At 41.0% G+C, this 21,949-nt stretch overlaps 2 protein-coding genes across 9 annotated transcripts in view; one reads left to right on the forward strand and one right to left on the reverse strand.

Annotated features, from left to right (window-relative positions):
* Window positions 1-5,659, forward strand: part of FIG4 (polyphosphoinositide phosphatase FIG4) — a 35,113-nt gene extending 29,454 nt beyond the window's left edge. The window contains exons 17-22 of the mRNA XM_076208002.1: window positions 722-836; window positions 947-1,032; window positions 2,909-3,082; window positions 3,583-3,768; window positions 4,951-4,994; window positions 5,399-5,659. Of these exons, the coding sequence (XP_076064117.1) occupies window positions 722-836; window positions 947-1,032; window positions 2,909-3,082; window positions 3,583-3,768; window positions 4,951-4,994; window positions 5,399-5,583 (790 nt within the window). The 3' untranslated portion in view covers window positions 5,584-5,659. The remainder of the gene's footprint in view (window positions 1-721; window positions 837-946; window positions 1,033-2,908; window positions 3,083-3,582; window positions 3,769-4,950; window positions 4,995-5,398) is intronic.
* A 2,725-nt stretch (window positions 5,660-8,384) lies between these two features.
* On the reverse strand, window positions 8,385-17,763 carry LOC143038594 (uncharacterized). Of its 8 annotated transcripts, XM_076208004.1 has the most exons (4): window positions 16,934-17,174; window positions 15,247-15,268; window positions 14,427-14,513; window positions 8,385-13,030 (listed from the first exon to the last, which is right to left on the reverse strand). In XM_076208004.1, the coding sequence occupies exon 4, from the start codon at window positions 12,734-12,736 to the stop codon at window positions 11,543-11,545; it is 1,194 nt and encodes a 397-aa protein (XP_076064119.1). In that variant the 5' UTR covers window positions 12,737-13,030; window positions 14,427-14,513; window positions 15,247-15,268; window positions 16,934-17,174; the 3' UTR covers window positions 8,385-11,542. The 8 variants fall into 8 exon arrangements, with proteins under 8 accessions (XP_076064119.1, XP_076064121.1, XP_076064125.1 ...); XM_076208006.1 differs by lacking the exons at window positions 15,247-15,268; window positions 16,934-17,174 and adding an exon at window positions 17,447-17,763; XM_076208010.1 differs by lacking the exon at window positions 15,247-15,268 and having other exon boundaries at window positions 14,427-14,493.
* Window positions 17,764-21,949: the final 4,186 nt, after the last annotated feature.

Genomic DNA, 21,949 nt, shown 5'->3' on the forward strand with positions numbered 1-21,949 from the left:
CCTCTGTTCCTCTCCTAATCCTCTCAATCAAGATCCTCCCATAAGCCTTCCCAACTACACTTAACAAGCTAATCCCTCTGAAACTACTACATTCACACTTGTCCCCCTTTCCCTTGTAAAGTGGAACTATACAAGCACTCCTCCAGTCCTCCGGCACTCTACCCTCTCTCCAGCAAACATTAAATAACCTCACCAACCAGTCCACCATCACTGTACCTCCTTTTTTAAGACATTCTGCATGGCATCCATCCAGACCAGGTGCCTTACCTGCTTTCATCATCTTAACTGCTGCCTTCACTTCATCCTTCCTTATTTCTCCTCCATTTTCCTCACTCATCACTCTCATTTTCTTAGCATTTCCCACTGCAGCTATCTTTCCCTCCCTATCCTCCTTCACATTTAACAACTCCCTAAAATATTCTGCCCATCTTCCCCTTACTGCCTTCTCCTCCATTATCATCTCTCCATCTGCACCTTTTACCTTTTCTTCTCTACTTGATTCGCCTCCTCTTCCTCTCTTAATTTCTTTCCAAAACATCTTTTTATTACTTTCAAAATTTTCTGTCATACTCTTACCCCATTTTACATCTGCTCTCCTCTTTGCCTCCTTTACCTTTCTCTTTACTTCTCTTTTCTTTTCTTTGTACGTCTCATGACTCCCTCGTCCTAGAAAATTTACGTCGTCATTAGAAAATTTACTTTCTTTTTATGTTAATTTCAGTGGTAGCTCTTCCCAGTGGTGGGACCACGATGTTATGGAGGCCCTGCCTCTTCCAGTCGACCAGGAAAAGGACACCGTGTCATTTCTTGTGCCCGTAACTCCTGGGCAAGCCAAGGTGATTAGTTAGTTAGGTGTATGGTGGAATTCTTATTGCTATGTGCAGTTTAGAGAAACTGAAATGTGACTTTTTTTTTTTTTTTTTTCTTTCTTCCTTTCTCTCCCCAGATTGATACATATGTAGATTATCACCGACCAACTGAGTTTTGCATCTTGTCGGAGCTCTTCACATGTCACATGAGCCATTCAGTCAGGTGAGTTTTGTTGTTAACTTCTGTCTATAGGGTAGTTATTGTTTCATTCTGACTTATGCCGCTATTTTGTTCGTTTTTGTGCTACCCCATCAGGTAACATTGAATAGTATTGTCTAGTAAGACCTAAATAGGATGCTCACTGCCCAAGTGGATTAGAGCATCATTATCTGCAATTGAGGTTAAGGTGATGGTGGTTTGAACTCAACCACAAGGGCGTTGGACCAAGGGCATGGTTCATTAAATTCCATACTACTAAGTCCTATTCAAGGACACCGTCCTAGTCTTCTGATAGGGGGAGTTTCCGACATTAAACCAAATCAGGATCTAGGTGCATACACACATCTACCAAAGTGCCTTTTCCTCCTTTTAAGGGGGGTAGCCAAGTCAGAGCATATGCCCACCCTGCACCTATCCCACATTCATCCAGAAACCAGCATACATACATACTTATACCAAGGACCTTTTCCTCCTTACAAGGGAGGTAGCCAAAATCAAAAGGCATAGATCCACTACCACCCATTTCATCCCCACATACTCAACTCCCATTTACCACCCTTCCCTCCCTCTTTTATTGGCTCCTCCTGGATGAGAGGTCATCCCTGCATCTTGTACACTGCTCTGGGTCAGACGCAATGCAGCAAGACATGGTGTATCCACAGCAATGCTGTTTCATTTTATTGGCGACCCCCCCCTCATGCAGAAAAAGAGAAGATGGAGAGAAATGCCTTTGGGCTGCATCAAAATATCATTCACACATACTCCCTAACCCTGCCCACCCCCTGCATCCCACCCCCACCCACTCCCTTCCATGCATCACAGCATCATCCATACACAACCATTCTCCACTCACTCCTATCTTCTGTCTTCTCCCTTCCTTCCTCAACATACATCCTCCTCTTGCCCAATGCCCCCGTTACCCCATCCATCCATCTCATACTTGGTTTCCTCCTCATGTTCACTTCCTCCACCTCTACCTTCCACACTTCTTTTACTAATCTTTCATCACTCATTCTTTCCATGTGTCCAAACCATCCCAATACTCTTTCATCAGCCCTGTCTCGTCTCCCAACTCCTTTCCCACCCCTGCTCTCCTCTTCGTTTCTCACTCTATCCAGCCTAGTAACCCCTACCATTCTTCTCAGACATTTCATCTCAAACACATTTCAACACTTTCTCTCCTATGTTCCATATTTCTGCCCCATACAGTGCTGTTGGCACAGTCACCCATGCATACAATCTCCCCTTAGCATCCATTCCCAAATGTCGATTTCTCATTACACTTTTTAATCCCCCAAGGCATTTACTTGCTTCTCTCAATCTACATTGTACCTCCACCTCCACTCCTCCATTTCCTGCCACATTCACCTTCAAGTATCTAAAGCTATCCAGTTCCTCCAATCTCTTTCCCTTAATTTTACTCCCAGAAATCATAAATTAGCAAAAAGTCAATTAACTTGTTAAAGGTACTTTTCAGTCAGTTCATTTCCTTGGTTCTCTCTTGCAGGAGGTTTGTGGGCCACAGGAAACTGGCCATAACCTCCAGTTGGGTCCACAAGCCACTCAGTAAAGATTTGTTCACAGTTTTCTGTTGTCTAAATGAAAGTGCTTGGCAGTAGCCAAAATAAATTATTCAATATTTGTATGGCAGCAAATGAGTAGACACATCACTTCAACTCTTGGAGGTTTCTCTTTGGTGGATGAAATTATACATCACAAGCCAGGATCAGCTCTTAAGAGACTTATGCTTATAGTAGAGGAATGGTTAAAGAAATTTATTTTGTTAACATGGGAAAAAGAACCTTGGAATATGGTGTAGGTTTTGTCTGGGTTAACAGCAGGGAGGTGATGAGCCATTCTTCATTCTGTTTTTACCCAGAGATTACATGCCTAACTTCACTACTGATGAGAGTCCGTTCAGTGTACGTAGAAGACCAGGCAAGAGACAAGAGGAACTCTCTCGCCATACTCAGAACTCCCTTCCAGTGACAATCAAGAATCCTAACATGTCTGGCCAGGCTTCCACTTCCTCCACTGCTTCAAGTGGAACCAGGTGAGATCTTGGGCCCTTGCCTCCAGGTGGAGGTGAGGGTGTTGATGGGCTTTGAAGAGAATATGAGCATTAGGGAAGTGAGTCTCTGCAATGTTTGTGTTCCAAAACCACATCTGGGTACCCATTGTCAGTCCTGGTGAGTGTAATGAAGAGGTGTGTAGATACAAATACCATAGCCAAAGGTACGAGTGTTGATGGAGACTGTTTCATTCAGGAGCTTGCTATGCAGATGAAAACAATTACTTTATCATCCAGGACAAAATGTAAAGTATACCACAAAATAGGAAGTCATGACATTGCAACACATTGTAACTATCTATATACCAAGGGCTTCCTCTCTGTTATAAGAGAACACACCCACTCCCATTGTTCCCCTTTCATATTACCTTATCTTCTTATCTCCCACAACATATTCAAACCCATTAAAACTTCCCAAGATTAAGAGTTGCTATGCAGTTCCTCAAGAAACTCTTCATTGATGAAGTGCAATCTTTTTCCAGTTCAACTGAAAGTGAAGGGAGCGATGATGAGGTTCTCTCTGTAGTCAGCGAAGGCAGTGAAGGTGGTTTAGCCATGAGCACTCATTCCACTACATTGTCTCTTGCTTCATTCTTCCCACCCATGACAGAGTCATATGGCAAATTTCCACGTAGACTGTCGAGGAGTGATGACAATATTTATAAAAGGTGAGTGTAGATAACCTTCACTTCTGATCTCTCGCCCAAGTATTTACCTAGTTGTATTTTGCGGGAAGGGGAGCTATGCTCGTGGTGTCCCGCCATTGTATCTTGCAGTGTCTAGTTTGCTTTTAAACTCATGAATGCTTTTTGCGCATACTATTTCATTATCCAGTTTGTTCCATACATATACCAAGGCTTTTTCCCCCTTCCAAGGGAGGTAGCCAAAAAGGGAAAGGCATAAAAACACTCCCACCCATTTCATCCCTAAATACACTCCACACCCCTCCCACCCATCCTCTCAACAGAGCACCTCCAGTTTGTTCCAATTGTCCAAAACTCTATGTGGAAAACTGTTTTTCTTCATTTCTCTTCTATTGCTATGTTTTTTTTATTTTCTTTCTATGTCCTCTTGTGTTCCTCTTGTCCCAGTTAAGTAAGTCCTCTCTATCAAGTGTCTCTGTGCCTTTCATGATTCTGTAGATGCTCAGTAGGTCACCTCTCTCTCTTCTTTGCTCCAGTGTCAGTAACTCCAGTTTAGCCAATCTCTCCTCATATGATAGGTTTGCAAGTGCAAGTGCCATTTTTGTAGCTGCTCTTTGGATTCTTTCTATTTTCTTTATATTCTTTTTGGTACTGGGGGACCACAATGTCGCCGCATACTCTAGTCTAGGCCACTTGGCCCATGAGCATCCCAAATAATAAGATATACTAGCAATTATATTCATATAAAAGGATTTTAATGGCTTTTGCAATGTTATTATATCTTTTATTTTTTGTTTCTCATATAAATCTAATAACTCAAGATTGATTGATGAATCAATCAATAGCCCTAGGTCTCCCATGCAAGAGACCCACAGCTGCCAGATGACCAGTATAGCCACCAAATTTGCCTACTTGTCACTCAAGGACAAGCTATTGTGTTGTCTGGGCAAAGACAAAGCAGGACAATATAAGATAGAGTGCTCATAGTCTTTGCATTGTGATTGCACCTTGGGTAATTTGCATCTGTGGCAAGACTTATTTTGTGTTGGAATATTTCAAGATTGATCATGGGGAGATCAAAGACCAGAAAAGCTAATTATAATTTCATGGATAATGAGCAGTTTAGTGTGTGCAAATGACACCGTTTTGCTTTCAGAAGTTTCTCAATGAAGTTAGTAAAGTTCGTTTTTCTTTTTTGATCTACAGATATGTCCTCCTGGGATACTCCACGATAAGCAGCAACTCGACAGGTAAGACACTTTTTGAATGGTTATGATCTGTCTTAGGCTTCATTTCAGCTATAATCATATTGCAGTAGTCAGTGATACATTGGCTTTACTATATTATCTAAACCCAGGGATATTTCCCTACATCTGCTACATCACTGCATTCAGATCACCATCCAACACTAAGACATTACCAACGCAGAATTGGCCTGACCACAGAAACAAACTGCCCCAGATACTATCACTACACAAGAGGCACTGAACGCCTCATCATAGGCTGCCCTGCCATAGCCACACCTAGACAGCACAATATTTCCTCTTTGGCTTACGCACCTGTCTGGTGGTTGTTGCCAAATACCTGGGAGCAGTGGGTCTCTCGTAAGATACCCGAGGCAATGGGTTGATATACCTGCTCATTCTACCCACAGGTCCTCCTCTCCTGGTGCAACGTTCGAGCTTCACCATGGACAACTGTTACGAAACTGATCCCCCAAGCGTGCCAAGAAGATCAAGGGAAGTGTACAGTAACCATGTTGCCATGGCCACGCTTGGTCCACAGCCTCCTGCTCACAGGGAGCTGCTTATGTATCAGAAATTTGCCAGTTCTGCATAAATGGTGTGATTATGCAGCTTTCAAGTGAAGGCCTAGTTGCATATTCAGAATTGTGATATACTTTATAAAATCCTAACCAATATTTGATTTTCTTTAACCAAGGAGAAAAAAAAGAGAACTCAAACCATCAATGATTATCGTTTCAAGTTTTGCTCAATGTTTTTATGTATATTTCATAAAGTACATCATTGTGACAAGAAAAGATGTCGTAAATTTTGCTGTGATATTCATTTTACTCAGGAGAAGGAGTACAAGAAGAAGCTGAGGGAGGAGTGGGAGGGAGTGAAGGATAGAGTAGAGCTAGGAGTGGAGGAGGAATGGGTATCGTTCAAGGAGGGAGTTACAAAGTGTGCAAAGATGGTGTGTGGAACAAGAAGGACAGGAGGAAATAGAAGGAAGGGTAGTGAATGGTGGGATGAGCAAACAAAGAAGGTTGTAGAGGAGAAGAAGCAAGCTTTCACAGATTGGTTACAAAATAGGATGAGGGAGTCATATGAGAGGTACAAAAAAAAGAAAAGAGAAGTAAAGCAAAAGGTAAAGTAGGCAAAGAGGAGAACAGATGTGAAATGGGGTAAGTGTATGACAGAAAATTTTGAAAGTAATAAAAAGATGGTTTGGAAAGAAATTAAGAGAGGAAGAGGAGGCGAATCAAGTAGAGAAGAAAAGGTAAAAGGTGCAGATGGAGAGATGATAATGGAAGAGAAGGCAGTAAGGGGAAGATGGGCAGAATATTTTAGGGAGTTGCTAAATGTGAAGGAGGAGAGGGAGGGAAATATAGCTGCAGTGGGAAATGCGAAGAAAATGACCATGATGTGTGAGGAAAATGGAGGAGATATAAGGAAGGATGAAGTGAAGGCAGTTGTTAAGATGATGAAAGCAGGTAAGGCACCTGGTCTGGATGGATGCCATGCAGAGTGTCTAAAAAAAGGAGGTACAGTGATGGTGGACTGGCTGGTGAGGTTATTTAATGTTTGCTGGAGAGAGGGTAGAGTGCCGGAGGACTGGAGGAGTGCCTGTATAGTTCCACTTTACAAGGGAAAGGGGGACAAGTCTGAGTGTAGTAGTTTCAGAAGGATTAGCTTGTTAAGTGTAGTTGGGAAGGCTTATGGGAGGATCTTGATTGAGAGGATTAGGAGAGGAACAGAGGGAGCAATTGGTGAGGAACAGTGTGGATTTAGGACGGGTAGAGGTTGTGTAGATCAGATTTTTGTGGTAAGACAGATATGTGAGAAAGCTATAGGAAAGGGGAAGGATGTGTTTTGGGCTTTTATGGATCTGGAAAAGGCTTACTACAGGGTAGACAGAAAGGCACTGTGGGAGGTTTTGCGGATATACGGGATAGGAGGAAAGCTTCTAGGAGCTGTCAAGAGTTTTTATGAGAGTAGTAGAGCTTGTGTCAGGATTAGAAATGGAGAGAGTGAGTGGTTCAAGGTAAAGGTGGGACTTCGTCAAGGATGCGTTATGTCGCCCTGGCTGTTCAACTTGTACATGGATGGGGTAGTGCGAGAGGTAAATGCAAGGGTAGTGGGTCAGGGGTTGGAGATGGTTAAAGAAAATGGAGAAGAGTGGGAGGTGAGCCAGTTGTTGTTTGTAGACGACACTGCGCTTGTGGCAGGATCAGAGGAGGGATTGATGAAGTTGGTGACAGAGTTTGGGAGAGTGTGTGATAGAAGAAAGCTGAAGATAAATGTGGGTAAAAAAGTAAGGTGATGAGATGTTCAAGGGGTGAAAGTGGCAGCAGACTGGAAGTGAGCATTAACAGTATATAAAAGAAGTGAGAAAAAACACATGAAAGTGATCTTAATTTTAATTTCCTTGTCTGGAATCACATAAAAACCAGAAACAAATGACCAAGGACTTAACTCTTGACCTTCTTCTTGGGGTGGATGTTTGAGGTGTGTCCACACTTCTTACGACAATTAGTGGCCCTGAAAATAACCCCAATACATTTCAGTTCAATTCCAAACTGTTTCATGTCAGATTTATAACCATACATGTCAAGAATGTGAAAAAGTGCAATAAATTTTGTTTACCTGGGGTGAAGGCAGGCGTAGCACTTGCAACAAATCATTTTGTTGCAGCTGTACTTTTCTGAAAGCAACTTCAGAGAAAGCTCGATAACATCACTTCACAGATACAATACTAAGTGAAGGGTTGATTCTGAAATATTAACAATTGTTTGCTATAATGTAATACACATACTAACAGCTTTTTTCCCACCTTACAAGGGAGGTAATCAAAGGCAATCTACTCCCACCCATTTCATTCCCACATACTCCACTTCCATTTACCACCTCTCCCTCCCTCTTTTCATGTGTCCTCCTGGATGATGGGTCATCCCTGCATCTCACCTACTGCCCTGGGTCAGAAGCAATGTAGCAAGACACAGCACATCCACAGCAAGACCACTTCATTTAATCAGCAACCTCACCTTTCCATCCCCTCAACAGAAAAAGAGAAGACAGGAAAAAATCCCTTCATGCTGTGTCAAAATATCATTCACACATACTCCCTCTCACCCCTACTCCCTTCCATGCATCACAGCCTCATCCATACCCAACCCTTCTCCACTCACCCCTATCTTTTGTCTTCTCCTGTCCTTCCTCAACAGACATTCCCCTTTCCCAATGCCCCTATCACCCCATCCATCCATCTCATCCTTGGTTGCCCCCTCATGTTCACTCCCTCCACCTCTGCCTTCCACACCTCTTTTACTGATTTTTCTTCACTCATTCTTTCCATGTGTCCAAACCATCCCAATACTCTTTCATCAACCCTATCTCCCAACTCCCTTTCCACTCTCACTCTTATCCTCACCACCTTGTTTCTAACTCTAGCTCAGTAACCCCTACCATACTTCTCAGGCATTTCATCTCAAACATTTAAATTCTTCCTCTCCTATGTTCCATGTTTCTGTCCCATACAGTGCTGTCAGCACAATCACTCCTTCATTCAATCTCCTCATAGCATTCATTCCCAAATGTCTATTTCTCATCACACTTTTTAATCCCCCAAAGTATTTACTTGCTTCCCTCAATCTACATCCTTTCTCCACCTCCACTCCTTTTCCCGCCACATTTGCACCCAAGTATCTATGGTCCACTTCCTCCAGTCTCTCTCCCTTTATACTCACTTCCAATTTACTGGAGTATTCTCCCCTTGTACATCTCATCACCTTACTTTTACCCTCATTTATCGTCAACTTCTTCTTTTGCACACCTTCCCAAACTCCATCACTAACTTCCTTAATCCCTCCTCTGATCATGCTACAAGCTCAGTGTTGTAAGCAGATAACAACTGGCTGATCTCTTATTTTTCTCCATTTTCTTTAATCATCTCCAATCCCCAGCCCATTACCTTTGCATTTACCTCTTGCACCACCCCATCCATGTATAAATTGAATAAGCAAGGCAACATAACACGTCCCTGGTGAAGTCCCACCTTTACTTCAAACAAGTCACTCTCTCCATTTCTAATTCTAGCACAGGCTCTACTACTCTCATAAAAATTCTTGACTGCTCTTAACAGCTCTCCTACAAACCCATATATCTGCAATACCTCCCATGGTGCCTTCCTGTCTACCCTGTCATAAGCCTTTTCCAAATTCATAAAGGCCAAAAAAACACCCTTACCTTTTCATACAACTTTTTTACATATCTGCCTTACCACAAAAATCTGATCCATGCAACCCCTACCTGTCCTAAACCCACAGTGGTCCTCACCAAGTACTCTCTGTTCCTCTCCTAATCCTCTTAATCAAAATCCTCCCATATGCCTTCCCAACAACACTTACACTTGTTATCTTTTTCCTTGTAAAGTGGAACTATATAGGTACTCCTCCAGTCCTCCAGCATTCTATCCTCTTTTAGCCAAACCATTAAACCTCACTAGACAGTCCACCATCACTGTAGCTCCCTTTTTTAGACACTCCACATGAAACACATCTAACCAAGGTGCCTTACCTGCTTTTACCATTTCAATAACTGCTTTCACTTCATCTTTCCTTATTTCTCCTCAGTTTTCCGCATTCATCAACCAAAAATTAATTTTTATGTATCTCACCCATCTCATTACATCACATGAGCACAGCTAGTTGATAGAAAACCTACACCTGCAACATATTACAACTTTCCACCAACACGAAGATTATTTACACTTTACTCACAAGACACCATCTATGCCCTCATTCATCAAACCCCCCTAGACATTAGTCTAACAGCAATATTCCTCCCAAGAGAAAGAGATCAACATTTGTATGACTGCACCAAGTCACATCCTGCTACAAAGACAATACATACCAAAGGCTTTTTCCCCCCTTATAATGGAGGTAGCCAAAAAACAAAGGCATAAAAACCACTCCCACCCATTCCATCCCTATTACATTCCACTCCCCCCCACCATCTTATCTTGGCACCTCCTGGATGATGGGTCATCCCTGTATCTCATCCACTGCCCTGGGTCAGAAGCAGTGTCATGAAGACAATACCACTATAAAATAGGCCCCAATGCAACCGTCATAAAGAAAAAACTCACTTCCAGTCTGCTGCCACTTTCTCCCCATGTATATCTCATCACCTTACTCTTACCCACATTTATCTTCAACTTCCTTATTTTGTACACCTTTCCAAACTGTCACTTACTTCCTCAATCCCTCCTCTGATCCTACCACAAGTGCAGTGTCATCAGCAAACAACAACTGGCTTATCCCCCACTTTTCTCCATATTCTTTAACCATCTCTAACCCCTGATCCATTACCCTTGCACTTACCTCTTACACCACCCCATCCATGTATAAAATGAACAGCTATGGCGACATAACACATCCCTGGCGAAGTCCCACCTTTACCTCAAACCATTCACTCTCTCCATTAGTGGATCTAAGCCTAAGATTGTGTATTTTTGGATTAAAAGCATGAAACTTAGCACATTTATAGAGTAACCCTAGGTGAACATTTATGGTTATGAAGACAAGCTGTCAGAGTCCCCTGGTAGCCACAGCAGGAACTAATACCTTACCGTGTGGCAGACATCATAGAAAAAAATTAAATGGTCTTAAATACTTTATTTTTTAAGTAAGGAATATGAAAGAATATGAAACTTGGCAGGTTTCTAAAATATTTAATAAGAACTATCTCCTGATAATAAAAAATGGAATCAAGGCCCCAAATGACCAAAACTGCAAAGAGATTTTTTTTTGTTGCAACCTCTGAATACAATTGTGAAAGGATCTGGGCCTTTTCTGTGCATTTTGTCAAAAGATTAAATTTTCCACCACAATGAATCAAATATTTTATATACAATTGTTCTTGAAGAAGCATTTATCTGAATATACACAATAAACACAGCAGTTAACATTGAATATTCATTCCAACAAGTAAACAGAGTAAACAGACTGAATGACAGCAATCATCTTTACAAATGACAAAACAAGTTGTTTTGTTCTTTGTTACATAACTTTGAATCTCATAACCACTCGCCACAAAACCAGAATGAATATAGTTTAAGGTGCCCAAGTTTAGAAACAGTCCCCCTTCGCAGCTGCACAGCGCAGTGTATTTGAGTTGTGCTTTGCTGCCTTTACACTGACCTCTGCAAGATTTCTTGCATTTGCAGCATATCAGTTCATAGCACTATATACTTGTTGAAGGGTAGTTCACTTTGGTGTCCACCTAGTTGATGTTGTCAACAGCAGCTGTTGTAAACATGCCACTGGACAGCTGTGGAGGACACACAACCCCTTGTTCTTTGAACATATGCCAAACACTGTTTGCCACATCTGCAGACACAGAGAGCTATCTTGGGTATGAAATACAAAGACCCATACCATGAAATGTGTCCACCAGCTCACATTTTCTGGTTTCACCATGCACTATTATTACAAGATAGATTGAAGCTGGGGTTTCACAATCTCTGTTGTGATGGTTATGCCCCATAATGAGAGCAGATAGAGACCTAGATTTCACCGTGTTAAAGCAACCAACTGAGAGATTGTTAGGGATGCCTGTGAATCGATGCCTTCCAACTCTAACTGATCTTTGATATTTGGACCATTCAATATCATGCTTATCAGTGAAGTCAGTGTTGTTGGAACAGATTTCTGTTGACAGTTATCTGTAAATTGACCATTAAATATTTGCTTGATCTTGAAAATATCTCTGCGTACAATATTCGCAACCTTTGCTAACAACATGCCTTCTATATCATAGTCAGCATCACATGCATGTTTTAAAGCAGGACCAATATCTTTTGTGAATGCCAGAAGCACTTCTTTGCCTTTATTTTGTGATTGCAAATCAGGTATTGCAGCAAGAATGCGTTCCTTAAACCGTGTTGTGTGCAACTGCCCACTCTCAGCACCAAGCTTTTCAATTCTATCCGAGTAGAGCTTTTTAAGATCTTGCAGTTTGAACACAGAACATGTTTCAGGAGACTCTCGATATGACTCGATGTATGATATCAGTTCAGCAAATGCAATGCCATGCATAGCACTCGACTCATTTAGATTTAGGTCATTGTCTTGATTTCTCTCATACTGTTTGGCACGTTTGTAGAATTTTGCTAAGCACAGAGTGTGATATTGTGCCTTTATTGCCACCATATCTCCTGCAGCTAGTTTTGACAACACCTTTGTATCGCTGAGGTCAGTGGCAATTCGGCGGACCTTGTAATCCAGCTTAAAGGTTGAAGCCCTGTGTAGGCCAGATGACCCACCCTTTTCATCACAGAAGAAGCATACTGGTTCAGAGTCATCAGTTGACACAAACTGTTGCTTAGTTTTGACTGGATTTACTGTATCTTCTGTTTCACACTTGCGTTTGACTGCTCTTTCAAGCATCCTGGTGTTAATCTTAGCTCGACAAGATTTATGCACTACAGCATTATGTAACAAGAGGGTTTCTTCCATGCCATGACCTTCATCTAACTGCTCAACATTTACTGAGAAAGGTAGCTGGTTCATTTCATGGAACTTCTTGATATTTTCAGCCATGTACTTGTACCCAGCACCTTTATCTTTCCTCTTTGAAGAAGCAGGACATTGTACAGGCTCACTTGTCACTGCTTGGCATAGAAAACACTTCTTCCAGTCCACAATAACTGGTTCTGTTTGACCAGAAGTGCTGGGGACTGGTTCATCAATTAATTGAAATGACATCGTTAGAGTAATTCAATGCACAACAGTATCAACATAAAATGTATGACTTTTAATGGATTTGCACTCCAGTAACTTGATGCACAACAGTATCAACATAAAGTGTACAACTTTAAATGGATTTGCACTGGTTATGCACTCAAGATCCTTGATCGGTGGTGGGGGCAGTTGAGCGAGTTAAGCTCCACTTTGGTTCTTCTGCTGGTTCTTGGGATTTTCCACTAATGACTGCTACTAATGTGGCCTGGACTACACTCTGCTCATTTTTCAATTATATTTAGTCCAACATTGTAGAACCTAAAAAGAAACAACAAAAGAAACATCTAAATATCTATCTATATATCAATCAACCATGGTTCCCTTTACAGGATTCAGCACATGATTTTTCATAAATTTTGGTCCCTGGGGGGCTCTGATTACATTTTTTATTATCAAGGGATAGTTCTTATTAATAGTTTAGAAACCTGCCAAGTTTCATATTCCTAACTTAAAAATTAAAATATTAAAGACTCTTTTATGTAATTTTTGTGATGTCTGCCACATGGCAAGATGTTGGTTCCTGCTGTGGCCACCTGGGGACTCCAGCTTGCCTCCATATCCCAAAATGTTCACCTAGGGTTACTTTATAAGTGTGTTTTTAAGCCAAAAATTCATGAAATGGCTTCAGGGCTGGTCTTAGATCCCTCCACTACATTTCTGATTTTAACACAAGCTCTACTACTCTCATAAAAACTCTTGACTACTCTTAACAGCTTTCCTCCTGTCCCATATATCTGCAATACCTCCCACAGTGCCTTTCTGTCTACCCTGTCATTAGCCTTTTCCAGATCCATAAAGGCCCAAAAAGCATCCTTACCTTTTCCTATAGCTTTCTCACATATCTTACCACAAATATCTGATCCACGCAACCCCTACCTGTCCTAAACCCACACTGTTCCTCACCAATTACTCCCTCTGTTCCTTTCCTAATCTTCTCAATCAAGACCCTCCCGTAAGCCTTCCCAACTACGCTCAACAAATTGATCCCTCTGAATCTACTACACTCATACTTGTCGCCTTTTCCCTTATATAGTGGAACTATATAGGCACTCCCCCAGTCCTCCGGCACTCTACCCTCTCTTAAACATACATTAAATAACCTCACCAGACAGTCCACCATTACTGTACCTCCTTTGTTTAGACATTCTGCATGACATCCATCCGACACAGGTGCCTTACCTGCTCTCATCATCTTAACAATTGCCTTCACCTCATCTTTCCTTATCTCCTCCATTTTCCTCACTCATCACTGTCATTTTCTTAGCACTTTCCAACTGTAACTACCTTTCCCTCCCTATCCTCCTTCACATTCAGCAACTCCCTAAAATACTCTGCCTATCTTCCTCTTACTGCCTTCCAGGTAATTAAACAAAAAACATTCCAAGAATATTTTGATCAGTTAGAGTAAAATTCAGCCAACAGACCAACCCGTCCACAGCACTGGAATTATTCACCAACACTAGAGATAAAATGTTTATTTGCTGTCATGGCAATATCTCCATCAATTTTTTATTTCTCATTAAAGCCTGGGATGGGTCATGTCTAGTCATACATAGGACTACTGCCAATGTCAACCACCCAATAACCCAGTTTCAAGAACAATACATTCAAGACTACCAAACAAAAGTTCAATGAGGATTTTGAATACACTTACCCTTCTTGATGTTGTAGTCGGACAGTGTTCTGCCATCCTCCAATTGCTTGCCTATGAAGATGAGATGCTGTTGATCAGGAAGGATAGCTAAAACCAAAAGTAAAATATTAATTGGAGCTGCAACCCTTCAAGTATATATTTCATGATTTATACAATTTATTCCATATTGTATACACAGCCCTTCAGGCTGCGTCGAACTATCACTCACACGTAAGGACCCCCTACCTTCCTTAACAGACATTCCCCACTTTCTTAATGCCCCCTTCACCCCATCTATCCATCTCAACAGGATGGGGTGGTGGAGGGGGAGTGGGTATGTGCCTTAGACTTGGGTACCTCCTTTATAAAGTGGAAAAGCTCTTGGTATACTATACACATACACCACAAGACCCCATAACCTTTAAAACTGTGACCTAGTCAAGGCACATTCAGCACAACCATCTAATATCCATCTGTTTTCCTGAACTTATAAAGGGTCATAGGCCCACAACTTCTGCTATGGTGGTTTTATTATAATGCATTAGTATTAAAATTTTTGTATAGTCTGTAGGGTATCTATGTTTTGTAGAAGACCATCCCAGGAAGATAGTCAAGTGTGGTTCTTGTGAGCCACATTTGAAATATAAATATTCTGTCAACCACAACCTACATTAGCTACCAAATTGTCACCCTCCAGGCTACATTCCCAATTCTAATACCTTGCACACTTAGCCACGTTTACCAAAATATCATTTGCTTCACTTATCCTCTTTATCCTAAATCATGGCTTTCACATTTTCAATAGTGTCAGCAGGTTCAACCGCAATGGTGATGGTCTTACCCGTCAAGGTTTTGACAAAGATCTGCAAAGCAAATCATAACAATTAGGACTGAAGCAACTTTTTACCACATGGCAAAGTACCCACCTGAAGGAGTTTCATTATATGGACAGAATATGATGGGTACCACTAACTATACACAAAGATTTCAACTTATTACTTTTCCTTCTACTACCAAAAACATAATTGATGCATTTGGAACTATAGTGATGGCACACTTAACACAGGTCTCTGTGAATGCCAGCCTAGGCTAAGAAATTAGTGATATGTTGAGAAAAGACAAGGCAAAAAATTCCAGCAGTGGTGGACCACCACGACTGTGAGGAGGGACCTCAAGACATCAACAAGTAACATTCTACACCAGATGTTGCTATACCAACACTTCAGGCTGTCAATGACCAATCAATCCTTATTCTGACCCACCCTCATAATTCAACCAAACGAAAAACTTGTCCATTTACAACTATGAGACAGCACTACTGAACTTCCCAATCCTAATCACAATATGTAGATTTATTGTGGCTGTCTAAAATCACTACATTCCATCATCCTATCATTACCAGGACCAGAAGAATCTGCGGTAAAATTTTAGTTGTGCACACCTACGCGATATAGCAATAGAAAATTAATTATTAATTTTGTAAATTATAATAGATCAACATAATATGCTATTTTCTTGGCGGAAATCAATAACAAAAAAAGTTGCTAAAACCTATTTTCTAACGAACGAAGTCGCGGTGGTTGAATGATACGCCATGTTTGTTTTGATAGGTGCCAAGATCGAAGAAATGAAAGGATAAATTAGTCTATTCTAACCTAACTTAACCTAACCTAATTAACCTACGTAACCTAACATGTAATGAGGAGGGAAGGGTTGGAAGAGGTGGTGATGACGGGAATGGTGGAGGGAAGGAGAGCAAGAGGAAAGCAGAAGAAGTATATGGACGGGCTGATGAGGGTGACGGGAAAACAACTCAAACCAGCCCAGATGTTACAAGTAACTAGGGACCGTGAACGGTGGCGCTCCATGGTTGCCGAAGTCCAAGAGGATATGGCACGACGGTAAGGTAAACCTAACCAATGTTTAGTAATTCGATATCTCAAATTCTAAAGATCATCCGGGTCGTCGTCGTCATGGATTCTTACAGCCTGTTTATTATTGTACCTCGGGCAATTAACAGACGACGGCAGAACCCAGTGTTCTCTCATAAAGTCCAAGAAAGCCCTGTTGTCTTTGTAATAGCGCTTTTTAACGTCACCTGGAGTTGGAGAACACCCGGTCCATAACGCGAAAGCCGTCGTCTCATAGTGACTGGACTTGCATCATTGCATGGCGTCCGTACCGTATCCTAACGGCCTAGTTCGTTAGTAAATTTGCTTGTAGCAAGTTTTTTCCTCCAAGAATATCAAATATTACGTTCATGTATTGTAATTTACAAAATTAGTTTAATTTTCTAATGCTATATCGCGTAGACTAAAATAACACCTGTTCACCCTTACCTTGGAAAATTATATCTAAGAAGTTCAAATTATTATGTTTATCATGTATGCACATTTTTCACGCGAAAATGCTCACGAAATTCCAGTTATATACCCAATTTCCAAGTCCCGACAATTATCGCCATGACACTTTAAAATAGAAATAAATTTATTCATTACACTTAACACTAAAAAATAAAATAAACATACCGCTCAGGTAATTCATATTACTCGAAACTGCCTAAATTTTTATTATTTTCTCCGTGACTGCTAGGTGAGCACTTTTTTCATACTGTTGAAATTGAATTACGACACACAAAACAGAGATGTCTTTCTTCTTTATCTATCTCGGGCAGCGTCTTACAAGAGCTCAAGCAGTAATGTCCTAGAAGGAGATAAGCTCACTCGATGAATATATTGCGATACTTGGCTTCATTCTGTGATAAACATCGTCATTAAGGCGCGCGAATTTTGAACTTCGATTTTTCGTAGGTGCGCGTTTTTAGCGCTCCTCGTTTCCTCATTTCGCGGGTGCGAAAATGTGCGCCTCAAAAGACGACCTGCGCAACCATCTATCTTGTCTACCAAACCGGAAAAAAATATAGTTCACATCTACGCACACTGCACTCCAATTTCTAAATATAATTAATATATATATATCAACAAGCAGAATATAATTCCAAGATTTTTTGTACGATATTGTAAAGGTACACCCCAGCTCACCTTTGTTGTGTTGTGGAAGGAAGGTTACAGCAGTAGTAGTAGTAGTAGTAGTAGTAGTAGTAATAGTGGTAGTAGTGGTGGTGGTTGAGTGAATGCCTTGGCTTCGGCACCCCTAGTCCGTTCTGGGTTTCGCTTCGTTTATTTTCGGACTTTAGTTGCTCTGTATTTCCAGAGGTTATATATTGTTTGTCGGTTCACTTCCAGGTTTTCTGCTTTAGCATCGAACATTAATATATTCTTGAGAATCTCATCTTTGTTTTCTGGGTAGGGTTGTTGGAGTAGTTTGTTTCAGGCTCTGATCGATGATAAACCGTTGCACTCTAGTAAGAAATGCTCGAGGTTTTCGCTCATCCTGCAGAGGGGGAAGCTTGTGTCTTGGTGTGTGTCGGTTTCTCCAATTTAGTTTCAGTTTGTCCTGCCGCGGAATTGAATGGCAGAGTCTAGGTTATTTTCATACATTTCTACTTTCGTTTTTATTTCTGATTTCTATCGCCTTTAGTGCGATAAGGAGGATTTACTTGCCAGTTCGGCTTTTCATTCCCTAGATTGGTGGAGGTGGCGCGCGCTGGCGATTCCGGTGGGCATGTATCCAAATGGATACACAGAATAAAAAATTAAAATAAAATATATGCGTGTGTTTTTTGTCAATTTAAAGTTACTATAATATAAATATAGGGTTCGTAGAGTCCTGCTAATACAAAATTAACGTAATTCCAAAATAAAAAATGACAACTATGAACAATTGAAAAAAACTTTGACAGAAAATCAAAGGATTGAGATTGTGTGTTCCTGAGCCTAATATAAGAGGAACTTGGTAAAAAAAACATTATAACAATGACCTACATATGTCAATTCATCTCACACAAAACCTTTAAAACCTCAATTGTACAAAAAAAACTTTGTCCTGACTAAATGAAAATGGGTGATTTTGGAAATGAATTTTTATGTGTAATGTGTAAAAATGATGCATGTAATTATTTTTCTTTTATGAAATTGTGTTTCTATGTGAAAAATATATTCTTTGTATGAAATTGCACTTACATAGAGACGGAAGTGGAGTGTGAGAGGGGGAGGGGGGGATTGGTGCGTAGGCCTATGCACTGAGGGAGAGGAGGTAACCGGATGTGGAGTGTGAGAGGGGGAGGGGAAGGCAGGATGTAATGACAGCACTCAGATCCCCATGAGGACCTTCTGAGCATTCAATAAATGTCTCTGGCGACGCAAAAACTATAGATAGGTGGTGATGCGAGCACTGTGCCACCTTGGTACTCTCTCCTAGAACCCTCATTCACAGTCACGATGGTTAGATTACTTTCATTTATTGTCTCCGCCGTATTATCACAACCACATTGAAACTCATGAGAGTTTATATGCTGTGCTAACTCATCTTCAGTGTAGTATATAGTACGTTTCATTGTTAGTTACGACAACCTAAAATGAAATTGAAAAAAACTACATAATGACAATTCCTTCTCTATTATAGAGTTGTGTATACAATCATAGTGTTTTTATACCTAAACAATACACAATTTTTGTTTCTAAGCTACCATGTGAAGAAATATAATGATGTGAATTTCCCCATCCGATGTCAACAGTCGTAACGTAAACGGTGGAGGTGTGCCAATTGGATACACACTCTCTTAGCGGGGCTATATTATATATTCAGATGGGGTAAAAACATCATTAAAAGAAAAAATATAATCAGTACTAATAACTCGAACAATAAAGATTACCACATAAGCATTATAAGGACACAAAAGCCCGCGAAAATTTAAATGCGAAGAGTGTGTATCCAATTGGCGCACCCCCACCAATCTAGGGTGCATTGGGGGACCAACAAAAACTATTCATCTTTAAATTTACAAAAAATTATATCGAATAAACAAAGAAGGTAATCGTGAAATATAATACAGATATCAATTGTTAAAAAATATCAATAAGATAAAGATAAGTCAGTAATTGATGAGTCAACGGTATTTTGCCTATAAGCGGGAATTTTGAATCTATAAAAACTACCCAGAATTACTCCCATAGAAATTCGTAAATTGTATGTAAATTCATACTATATACCTCCTTAAACAAATTCATACATAGTGTCTGTGATATTTGAAACACAAATTTATAATGTTCCCGGAAGAACATGAAAATGCCACATACATAAATAGAAATCAGTAACCATGTCAAACTTTCATTTTTAACTGCATATGATTGGAAAGTTACCAGTGAGAGGGATATTTTACAAGATATATATTTTGTTCATCTATACATTTGTTTACTTTCTTATTTGTTTATTTGTTTGTTGGGAGGAGCTATTTTTCCTTTTTTACACTGTTACGCTGAGTGAATTTATTTAGCTGAAGAATGTCACAATACTGGAGAAAACAAGAACCGTTCGCCGAAGCGAAAATCAAATTTTGCATTAGCTAACGCAAGGGAATATAGCTCTTTCACTGTGGAAGAGTATTCTATCTATTTTTATCTTGTTTTATCTGATAGGCCACACCACTAGTGTGGGGGCTAGTGAGCATGTGATTGGATGATATTGCAGTCAGATGTATCTTTACATGCAGACAAAGAGGATAGCGACTGATAATGTACAGACAAGTAGATGAGTAGGAATATTTGTGTTATCTAAATACAATAGAACTAGGGGGGGCATATACTGTACGATTTTTTTTTTTTTTTTTTCGTATTTCATTCGTACCACACCACAACTCTGCAGTCTGCACTAATTGGCAGTAAGTTCATATGTTACTTGGGGTGGTGGGTATTTGTTTACCTGCCTAACTTCTCTCTCTCCCACTGCTGAGAACGCATTTGATAATCGCAGTCCAACTCTAAAACAATGTTGTGATCTAGTCACACATCCGAAAAAATACATATCTTAGATCATACGCGTTTAGCTGATACTTTTTATTTTTTAGATTATATGAAAATATACATTCTCACACTAACCACATTTCATGACATAATCGGGAGAGTCTATGGATTTGTTCCTATATAATATATATAGCCTACACTCGTTCTGAAATTTATCATCAAATATGTGTTTTACCGCCCAGTTCATGATTCCAGTAGAGAAGCATTTTTAGGGTTTTGGAGCACATGAATGTCACCACAGCAACGAGGTAGCGAAAACTTACTTAAATTACGAAGTGGTGGGCGGAGACTTCAACAAAGCGACAAAGACAGTCATAAGCGCCCGGAGGGTATAGCGCGTGGGGTAGCATTCAAAGAAGATCGCACTAAATACCGAACACTAGCGTCCAGAACCGTCTTGTTAATCAAACATTGGCAAATGCGTTTTTGGTATGAGGCGCCATGTGGAAATTAAAATGTATCCATAATTATATCAAATACTAGGGGTGATCAGAAAGTAATGACAGTCGGACTCGTAGCTGAGAGACTATAAGTGTTGGGGGGGCGGGGAGCAAGGGGCAGCAAGTGTTGCCTGTTGTTACATGTTTGAGCTTGTCGCTGTTTGTCTAGCTTACATTTTATCGTTGCGCTGTGCGATTGAGTCATGGATTTTTCGAAAGAAGGCTGCAGATTCTACACCTTCACAAGGTGGAAACTCGGGAAAAAAGCAACGAAGATCAGAGAGGAATTGTTGCAAGTTTTTCCCGAGTCTACTCCATCACTGGAAACTGTTTCCCGCTGGATTCGAGCTTTCGCAGCCGGAAAATTGCAGCTAGAAGATGATCATCGTCCTGGCCGCCCTCGGACATCCGTGACCGAAGCAACGACGGTCCGTGCGCGGGCCATCATTGACGAAGATCCAACTGTTACTCTTCGATTCTTATCCTTGGAGCTCGGTGTCAGTTATGGGAGCGCACATGACATCGTGCATGAACACTTAGGGCTGAGGAAGAAGTGTGCTCGATGGATACCTCATTTGCTTACGGAAGAGCAGAAGAGCGAACGGGTGCGGATTTGTCGTCTATGGCTGGCTGAATTCGAGCCAAATGGTCCGAAACGGTTCTCAGATGTAGCTACCGGAGATGAGTGTTGGATTTCTTTCTTCACCACCAGAGACAAGCAGTCTAACATGGTGTGGTTGAGTGATGAAGAACCTCGACCTCAGATTCTGAAGGAAGGATTTCGCAGCAGGAAGCGCCTTTTCACCATCTTCTTCAATTCACAAGGACCAATGTGTGTGGATGTAATGCCTCAACAGTGTACTATCACAGCCCAGTACTACACTGATCACGTCCTTCCTCGAGTCCTGGAATATCAGGCCAAGACTGCACCAACCCGTCGCCGATCGCGCCTTTTGCTGCACCATGACAATGCTGCCCCCCACAAAGCTCGCCTCACTGTGCAGTTCCTGGAGCAGCAGGGGATCACACTTCTCCCCCACCCACCCTACTCGCCTGACCTTGCTCCTTGTGATTTTTGGTTGTTTCCAAAGATCAAGGGTGCGATCGCAGGGAAGCTGTTTCATCGCATCCAAGATCTGGCGCGAGCAGTCAATTCAGAGCTACGAGGTATATCGGCTTCTGA

The sequence above is a fragment of the Oratosquilla oratoria genome, chromosome 24 (genome assembly GCF_046742065.1).
Source record: "Oratosquilla oratoria isolate Oo_2021 chromosome 24, ASM4674206v1, whole genome shotgun sequence".
Classification (NCBI taxonomy): Eukaryota; Metazoa; Arthropoda; class Malacostraca; order Stomatopoda; family Squillidae; genus Oratosquilla; species Oratosquilla oratoria.